General features: G+C 46.9%; 1 protein-coding gene across 1 annotated transcript in view; it reads right to left on the bottom strand.

The window, feature by feature from the left end:
- Positions 1 to 2449, bottom strand: part of RAPGEF4 (Rap guanine nucleotide exchange factor 4) — a 228390-nt gene extending 225941 nt beyond the window's left edge. Inside the window, exon 1 of the mRNA XM_026647574.1 lies at positions 2383 to 2449. Within this exon, the coding sequence (XP_026503359.1) occupies positions 2383 to 2447 (65 nt within the window). The 5' untranslated portion in view covers positions 2448 to 2449. The remainder of the gene's footprint in view (positions 1 to 2382) is intronic.
- Between the last annotated feature and the right edge of the window lie 7536 nt (positions 2450 to 9985).

The raw sequence follows: 9985 nt of genomic DNA, 5'->3' as shown, positions 1-9985 counted from the left end.
AAAGTAATGCACATTGGAAAAAATAACCCCAACTATACATACAATATGATGGGGGCTAATTTAGCTACAACAAATCAGGAAAAAGTTCTTGGAGTCATGGTGGATAATTCTCTGAAGATGTCCACGCAGTGTGCAGAGGCGGTCAAAAAAGCAAACAGGATGTTAAGAATCATTAAAAAGGTGATAGAGAATAAAACGGAGAATATATTATTGCCCTTATATAAATCGATGGTACGCCCACATCTTGAATACTGCGTATAGATGTGGTCTCCTCATCTCAAAGAAGATATACTGGCACTAGAAAAGGTTCAGAGAAGGGCAACTAAAATGATTATGGGTTTGGAGAGGGTCCCATATGAGGAGAGATTAAAGAGGCTAGGATTTTTCAGCTTGGAAAAGAGGAGACTAAGGGGGGATATGATAGAGGTATATAAAATTATGAGTGATGTAAAGAAAGTAGATAAGGAAAAGTTATTTACTTATTCCCATAATACAAGAACTAGGGGTCACCAAATGAAATTAATAGGCAGCAGGTTTAAAACAAATAAAAGGAAGTTCTTCTTCACACAGCGCACAGTCAACTTGTGGAACTCCTTACCTGAGGAGTTGTGAAGGCTAGGACTATAACAGCGTTTAAAAGAGAACTGGATAAATTCATGGAGGTTAAGTCCATTGATGGCTATTAGCCACGATGGGTAAGGAATGGTGTCCCTAGACTCTGTTTGTCAGAGGGTGGAGATGGATGGCAGGAGAGAGATCACTTGATCATTACCTGTTAGGTTCACTCCCTCTGGGGTACCTGGCATTGGCCACTGTTGGTAGACAGGATACTGGGCTAGATAGACCTTTGGTCTCACCCAGTACGGCCGTTCTTATGTTCTTATGTTCTTTCAGTTTAAGTAGCCCATAATTTTATATGTCTGACCAACCTACTCCAGTTTCATCTGTATTTCTGTCTCGGTAGTTCTAATTTTCACAGATACTGTATATTATTTTTTAACAGAGTTATACTTTTGAGTAACAGCCTGCACTGTGTAGGTGTGGTGGGCCAGGGAGGCTGTTTCAGCCAGAATTCTTCTATGGGATCTGAGGAGTCCACCCTGGACTGGGAGCTCTACTATCCTCTCAACTTGTGCTCCAACCATCTCTCCTTTGGGATTCTAATACCAGTGACACCATGGCTTGCACCTGCACAAGGGTAGAAGGGACAAGAAGATTCCTTGCGCACACACAAAAGGCCAACCAAAATATAGCCCAAATGACTCCTACTGACAAAAGCATTCAATAATCTGCTATATTGTTAAGTGCAGTACATTCTCTTGGATATCTTTAAAGCTTGCAGTGTAATGCGATCAATTAAATCTGAAGATAATATAGTAAGGAATGTATAACGTCCCACACCTACCATATAATCAGACATCACACAGCTGCTGACAGCATAGGACTTACGTTTTTCCCTCCACCAACACCCAGTGTGAAATACAAAAGTGTTTTTTTAATAACTATTTATTTACATTTTATAAAGTTTTAACATATCACCTTTTAATCCATGTTAAACTATAAATACTAACCGTTTTAATGTTTACTACTAGGCCTACAATCTGATCCAACAGAAAATTATCCTGTCAGTGTTTTGGGAACAATTACAGTCCATTGATGTGCTCTTTAAAGAGACTGCAGAGAAAACTTGTATTTATACAAGTCTCTACAAGCCAAGGGTCCTTCATCTGCCTGTGTAGGGTGGTGAGGATCTTTTTCTTTTTTCATCCTGGTGAAAGGGGTAGCAGAATGGGGGTCTCCTTTTTTCCCCCCACATGGATGATGGAAGGGAGATCTGTGGGGAGAGAAGGATGATCTTGATGGGATTCCTTCATGCAAACCTACATCTAGATGTGGAACAGGGCCTATGAACCCAACAAACCGAATGGATGGGTTTCACCTATCCTAGGCATTCAAAAGGCAAGTAGCTGGGGTTGACTTTTAGACCATTACAGTCTATTAACTGAAAGCTTCACAAGAAGGTTTATGCTGTATTCCCAATATGCAGTCATTCAAAGCATCCACTGGAGCTATTAACCCAGAGTGCACCCACCCTGATGTTATTTAGGATCAGAGAACTTAGAGAGAATCCCACGGCAACGAGACCCGCTGGGCTCTTACAATGGCACTAAACCCCCTCTCCTGCCGGTGCATGTACCCCTCCTAGGGGCATTTGCAGCCCCCGAACGGCCCCACTGCTCCCCCCAGGCAGGTTGCCTACGACCAGCACGCTGCTTATGTAAGCCGGGCTTATCGGGGGGAGCTGGGGCCGCAGGCACAGCGGGCCCCCCTCGCACGCCCGCTCCAGCCCTCCTGCCGCCGCTCCCGGGAAGATGCTGGTACCTTTTATCCAGGCAAGCGATCCACTCGCTGGAGGAGGACGAATGGGAAGCGTGAGCAGCGACCATGTTTGCCCGGCTCCCTGCGTACCCAGGCGGCGGCTGCTCTGCCCCCTCCCCTGCTCCCTGCCTCCGCCCCCCGCCTGCGGCTGCCGCCTCCCCGCGCTGAGCAATGGGCTCTCCCAGCCACAGGCTCCGGCTGCCTCCGCGTGGGCAAAGCCACCTGGCCCAGCGCTCCCGGGCTCCCCGCGGCTCAGGTGCTGGCTCTGCGCAGGGCGGGCCCCTGGGTCACGGCAGAGCGGAGCTGGCTGGGAGCCAGCAGGCGGGAAAGGCACAGCTGGGGTCACCTTGCGTGAGAAAACCTCAGGGGACGGGACCGAGCCTCCCTATAGCGCCGACACCAGCGTCATACGGCCAGACGCTGCAGGGCTGTGTGGGGCCCGAGCCGTGCCAAGCGCAGCCCTGTACGCTCCAGTCCCAGCAACAGAGGTGCTGGAACTAGGGGCCTGAAGCGGTTTCCATCAGGTGGAATCTCCATCACTGGAGATTGTTAAGAGCAGGTTAGACAGACACCTGGCAGGGACGGTCTAGGGAATACTCCGTCCTGCCCTGAGAGCAGGGGTCTGGAGTAGCTGCCCTCTCAAGCTCCGTTCCAGGCCTGTGTGTCTATGATCTACCGGGTTTACAGTTAGGGTCAGTGGCTCTCAGTATCCCCATTCTATAAATCATTCCAGCGCCCCACCCACCCCTCCTGGGGGCGTCTGCTCTCTCCCTCCACTGCACAGGCAACCCTTCCCCACAGTCTCTCTCATGTCACCTCCCCCCCCTGCCCCTTTCTCAGAAGAGCCCCTCACATCTGGCAAGTCATCCTCCTCCCCCTGCCCCAAGTCAGGGGAAAGCGAGTCAATTAACCTGAGCCAGTCCAGCTAGAGAGCCCAAAGCTGGGAGAGGTACCATACACATCCCCAACCCATAAAAGCCAGTTTAGTTATAGAGATATATCTAACAATAACATTGGCTTTCATAGGGTTGGGGAAGTGTATACATAAATATAGTGTAAAGCATTCACCATTCTTTTAGTCAGGAGGAACTGGGAAACAGCAGTTTCTGAGCAGAGAAATACTCTCTTCGGTGTGAAGCAGAAAGTTAAAGGAGAGTAGTTTTTCATTTTTCCCCCCAGACAGAAAAGCAATGGAGTGTTGCACTTCATTTCAGAGCCTTCTCTCCGGTGGAGGTGAGGCTGTCCCCCAGGATGTCATGGACTGTCAGCAAGAGGGCCCCGAACCTCCAAGGGAAAAGGAGGGCCTGAGACAAACCGCTCCAGGAGATGCAGAGGGACTTTGCCAGCAGATCATAATAGTTCTTGGAAGTGTAGAAGGAGATGCTGGAACAGGACCAACAGAAGCAGCTGCAACTGAGAGGATGTTGGAGAGGGATGAGAGAACGGTAGCCAAATACATTGCCCATGACCTAAGTTCCCTCTAAGCTGCGCAGCCGCAAAGCAACCTATCAAGGGCCTCTCCTGTGGCTCTGGCCCCCTTCCCCCTCAGCCCCAGCACTGCTGCAGCGAGAGAGGGCTGGAGGGAGTCCTCTCTCCTGGCTGCGGCCCCAGGGCAGCCTGCACCCCAAACCCCTCTCATCCCTAGCCCCACCCCAGAGCCCACACTCCCAGCTGGAGCCCCCACCCACACCCTGAACCCCTCAGCCCCAGCCTGAGCCCTCACCCTCTTGTGTCCCAATCCTCTGCCTCAGCTCTGAGCTCCCTCAAGGGCCAGCACTTCCATTTAGGCGACCTAGGTGGTCGCCTAGGGCACCAGGATTTGGGGGGACGGCATTTTGCCGCCCTTGGCGGCAATTCGGCGGCGGGGGGTCCTTCCGCGCTCTGGGTCTTCGGCGGCAATTCTGCGGCGGGTCCTTCACTCGCTCCAGGACCCGCCGCCGAAGTGCCCCGAAGACCGGGAGCGCGGAAGGACCCCCACCTAGGGCGCCAAAAACCCTGGCGCCGCTCCTGGCTCCCTCCCAAATCCTGAACTCCTCATCCCTGGCCCCACCCCCAAGCCTGCACCCCCAGCCAGAGCCCTCACCCCCCCACACATACCCCAACCCTCTGCCCCAGCCCTGAGCCCCCTCCCATACTCCAAACCCCTCGGCCCCACCCCTCGCCACACATCACCTCCATATTGGTGCAAATAACAAAATTCATTCTGCACATGCATGGGAAAAATTAAAGGGAACATTGCGACCATGCCGTGAGGGAGCAGGACTGACAACTCCAGCAGGAAGATCAATCAACAGTTTACATATTCATGTACACCTTGGGGAGTGGTTTAGAGAATGGGCATGTGTGTGTCATCAATGGCACCAGTACAGTTTGGGAAGCCCATTCACTCAAAGACTGCTATTATTTCAGAGATATTAGCAACCTTCACAGTCGCAATTGCCTTGCAAACCTCCATAACAACTCTACAGATGGTTGAGTCAGCTGAAATACAGAATGTCCTGTCAAATCTGGCACACCTGAGAGCTCTGCGCTTGACAGGTCTGTGAGAGGTGTGACACTTAGCAGCCCTAGCCTTGGTTTAATGAGAGCAATTGCAAGTTTCTCCTGCCTAGGAGCAGGGCCGGTGCAAGGATATTTTGCGCCCTAGGCGAAACTTTCACCTCGCGTCCCCCCACCCAAAAAAATAAATCACATACATTATACACAATACACGGTCACAGAGTAACATGTTATAATTTATGCAGGCATAACACAGCAGCAGGGCTTAAAACTCAGACAGGGCTGCCCAGAGGATTCAGGGGGCCTGGGGCAAAGCAATTTCGGGGGCCCCTTCCATAAAAAAAAGTTGCAATACTATAGTAACATGTATTTGGAAATGTAAAAAATAACTAGTGAAATACATTCAAAAATTAAATTTTCAATAATTTGAAAATACATATTATTTAAAAACATTAAAAGCTGTAATGGTATGTATACATTTGCAATTACATAATGGGCTGTTGCTGGGTGATGGTGATGGCTGGTACCAATGGGCTGTCGCTGCCTGGGGGTGGTGCTGCTGTTGCCCAGGGCTGGGTGGGGTGCTGGACTCTGGGTTCGGGGGTGCCGGGCTCACAGGGGCTGGGCTTGGAGCTGGGGGTCAGGGCTATGTGGGGGATAGGGTCGGGGGGGTGCCTGGCCCCGGCCCCTTACCCCTCTCCCAGGAGCCTCTGACATACTTGTGGGGCAGGGGGAGCCTCCGACATACTCGTGGGGGCCCCTGCGGGGCCCGGGGCCTGGGGCAAATTGCCCCACTTCCCCCCCTCTGGGTGGCCCTGAACTCAGATACCGGGCATGACAGAGGCTGGAGCAGGGAGAGGGGGGCACTGGGGCAGTTCAGCTCTGCAGGCTGCTGTCCTCTCCAGCCACCCACGCACAAGGGGAGCAGGGACCAGCCAAGGACCAAGGGGGCAGGAGCACAGGTGCCTGAGGCCGAGCTGTGTGGGGAAGCGCTTACCTTGCCAACGCAGGGGCGTCTGGGTCCTCTTTCTTCCTCCGCTCCACCAGACTGCCGCCTGAGGCTCTTCTCTTCTCCGTGCCCCCCGCTGGGGCTGACCGTGTAGGCTGAGCCAGGAGGCAGCCACCCCTTTCTCCAGAAGCCCTGCTGAGTCACGCCCTTCGCCGTCGCCAGGCTCGTGCCACGTGCCGTAAGCAGAGCTGCGGAGCTCTGCCCAGCCGCCGGCGCCCCCACCGGCAATGACAGGAATTGCATGGGATGGAGCGGCCGCTGCACTGGGAGGGAGACGGAGTCTGAGCCGCTGGCAGGCAGCCCAGGGGCTCTCAGACTCAGCTCAAACAATGATTCATGCTAACACATCATAGACTTTTAAGGCCAGAAGTGACCATCATGATAATCTAGTCTGACCTGCACATTTTAGGCCACAGAACCTCACCCACCTACTCCTATAATAGACCCCCAATCTCTTGCTGACTTACTGAAGTCCTCAAATCATGATTTAAAGACCAAGTTACAGAGAATCGACCATTTGCAGTAGTTTAAACCTGCAAGTGACTCATGCCCCATGCTGCAGAGGAAGGCAAAAAAAAAACCCAGGGTCTCTGCCAATCTGACCCAGGGGGAAATTCCTTCCCAACCCTAAATACTGAACTGGCCATTTTCAGTTCCCATGCAGCACACAGTCCTGCTGTGTCTCCAACATGGCAGGAGAATACATTTTAGAGTATGGCTAAACTGATGGTACTCCAAAAGATTCCTTGGGGAAAAATTAAGAATGAATCTGGCAGGTTCAGAATTATGAGACAAGTTTAGCACCAACCCATGCTGGATTCAGCACGGCTAAGGTTCCAACCTAAAACTTTAAAAGCCTGACTGTCTCATCAGTGGCATATATAACTACTATTGACTTCAAAGGGATAAACAGGACCCAGCATAATAAAGAGAGAAGCAGGAATAGGAGCCCTATTGGGATTTGCATACTTCAATGGATGCAGAACATACAAAAGCAACTTGATTTATATATTAATAATCCTGCCATATAAATCTTATAAGCAACATATTAGTTTGGTCCCTCTTTCCATCTCAAACACTGATAAATTACAGGAAGGTTACAGTCTTATCAAAGACAAAATAGAGTATTTGTATAGCATATCAATGAGAAAACATACAGGAGCCTGCAGATTGCCCCATTACCAAGCAGTCATAAATGCAAAAAAAAAAGTTACATGCGGAAGGATGGCATAGTGTATCTCTCATTAGCTATTTAAACCAGAATTGTGACATCCTGGCCCCAGTGAAATCATTGGGCATTTTAGTATGGACTTCAATGGGACCTGGAATGTTCCTGAAACTGGAGAACCTAAACTAAGGCTTGGTCTACACTTACCCCCCAAGTCGAAGTAAGGTACGCAAATTCAGCTACGTGAATAACGTAGCTGAATTCGACATACCTTACTTCGAACTTACCACGGTTCAGACGCGGTCCACACGCGGCAGGCAGGCTCCCCGTCGACTCCGCGGTACTCCTCTCGTTGAGCTGGAGTACCGCAGTCGACGGCGAGCACTTCCTGGTTCGATTTATCGCGTCCAGACCAGACGCGATAAATCGAACCCGGAACTTCGATTGCCAGCCGTCGAACTACCCGGTAAGTGTAGACCAGCCCTGAGTTGTATTGTGGCTGTAATTTTATATACGCCCAGCTTGTACAGCTTTCCTGAGCAGAGGAGGACTTCTTGTTCATACAGATCTTATGCTATGTAGAGTTCTGCAGTAGTTTTACCTGTCCTAATTTGATGTTGCCCTTTCTAATCAAAATGAATTAAAAACTTCAGGGGTTTTGCTCATGCAATAGTTGGTGAGGCCAATCACAACAGAAGGCTATGTTTAGCTAATATTCCTTAATACCTAAATCATCTCTCAGATATTTAGCATCTGATTAAAATCAAGTTTGTGATGTCATTCCTCAGTAACAAAAACTGTTCTCAGAACCACCTTTTGCATTATTACTTGGGAGAAGGAACTTTAACAGGATATTTCATAGACATTCTTGCCAAAAGTTTTGGATGCCCAATATCAAAGCCTTTGTGTAAAGTATCATTTTGAACAGAGGGTTATCTGATTTCTACACATGAACTGAGCCCATATCCTGGGTTATAAAAGGACTTAGAGAAACCACATTAAGGTAAGAAATGACCTTCTATTAATAATGTTGATATTCACACATTGACAACATGGAGGAAATGCATGAGTTTTAGTATTTTTATTTCAAATTTTGTATTTTTTTTGTTTGAATTTTTTTAACTCCTCGATACAGCCTTATAGAATAGAGAAGAAAAAGCCAAGTGGGTTTGGGTCTTCTCAGGCTATTTCAGTCCCTGGATGATGGAACTATGATAGAAAGGCTAGATGTCCTATTATTTTGGCCCCTTTAAAATGGAGAAGAAAAAAGAGCCCATAAATACAAAAAGTTACATAATATTTAGAGTCATGATTAATAATCCATAGTTACATACCTCATGGGATGTTATGAATATTAAACAGTTGGAGAACAGTGCTTTGGAGATGAAAGGCACTACATAAATATGACTATTTTGTTATTAGGATCTACACAAATATCAACACATTTGGGTTTATATAGGTGTAGACAGAAATTCAAATGCACAGCCCTACCTAAACACATGTTGAATGACAACAGGAAAACCATTTACAACATTAAATATTTAAGTGTTAAAAGCACTGAATTTGTACCATTATTACTTTTACCTTTCAGTCATCATGTGCTAAAAGTCAGTATTTGTAACAACACACAACTATTATGGAAATCAATCTTGAAACTAAGAATAATGGGAATATCATATCATTTAGCTTTGGATCCATGGGTAAAGTCTCTTGGTTAATTGATGGTACCAGTTCTTATAAGGAAAGAAAAAGCTCTCTGCTGCACTGAAATAATCTGCAAGCTAAACCACTTTGGATAAGGGGAGGGGGGTTCTATTTTTTAAAAGAAGAAGGCGATTAAAGTAAAAAATGTTTATGTGAAGATTTTATTATACAACATATATGCTCATTTTCAGTCACACTCCTAATTTTTTATTCTATTATCACATTTTGCATAAAATGTCTCCTAATTATTTTCAGAACTCCATGACTTAGAAAATATAAGATGAGTACACATAAAGGTGCATAATAATTAGATCCAGGATTAGGCAGGTTTGTGCTTTCATAATTTTCAAATGGACAGTAAGTTATATAAAGATGAACTCCAGGACTCATCTATTCTAGCTACCATAGTGGATAAAGACTTACCAATAAACAGATACATAAGGTAGAATACAACCAGTCAATTGTTGTTTACTCTTCTTTTTTTATGTAAAGGTTGCAGGATCTGGCCCTTTATGCATGGCAGGCAAACACCAATGCTATAATGTTATTTATTAGTAAATAAAAACAACAAATATTATCAGGATAACTCTAGATACCAAGTATTATTATTTAGTTTGCAGAAGATTACAAAGACAAATTTCATGGTTTTCTGAAAGAACAGAGTTTCACACTAAATACACACCTGCAGTGTCTTTACCCTTTGACAGTGGATGCTATAAGGAATGCTATATAGGTTAGTAAAGTGTATTTTTATATGTGGTATATTCCCAAATAAAGAAAATCCTTTTAGGGTTACCGTTAAGGTTGCTAAATAAGTACAAATTAAGACAAGATATTAAAACACTTCTTTATAAAAGAACCACAAAACATCACAACCAAACCCCTGCAAACATTAAGAATTATGGAAATAACAACCTACGGTGACAAAAATAAATTCTCACATCAACCTTTACATGCAGTTCACAAAAAACAGACCAACCGAAAAATTCTCACTGAAACATATAGCCCAAATTCACAGCTGCAGCTAAGGACAGTAAAGGGCAACTCGGGGACAGAGGAGTGCGGGGTAAGGTGCCAGGGAGGCTTTTGTCATCTTTGTGCACCTCTGATCAGAACTCAGCAGTATGTCGGTCACTTCCCCAAGCACAATTTAGAGCTGCCTGAATGCCAGTTGACTCATACATTTACCTTTACAAACTGGCTCCTATACAGAAATCCATTTAATC

The sequence above is a fragment of the Terrapene carolina genome, unplaced genomic scaffold, assembly GCF_002925995.2.
Source record: "Terrapene carolina triunguis isolate 2854851 unplaced genomic scaffold, T_m_triunguis-2.0 Scaffold62, whole genome shotgun sequence".
NCBI lineage: Eukaryota > Metazoa > Chordata > Testudines > Emydidae > Terrapene > Terrapene triunguis.
The sequence above is the reverse complement of the archived record's forward strand: the minus strand, read 5'-3'. Positions and strand labels throughout refer to the sequence as shown.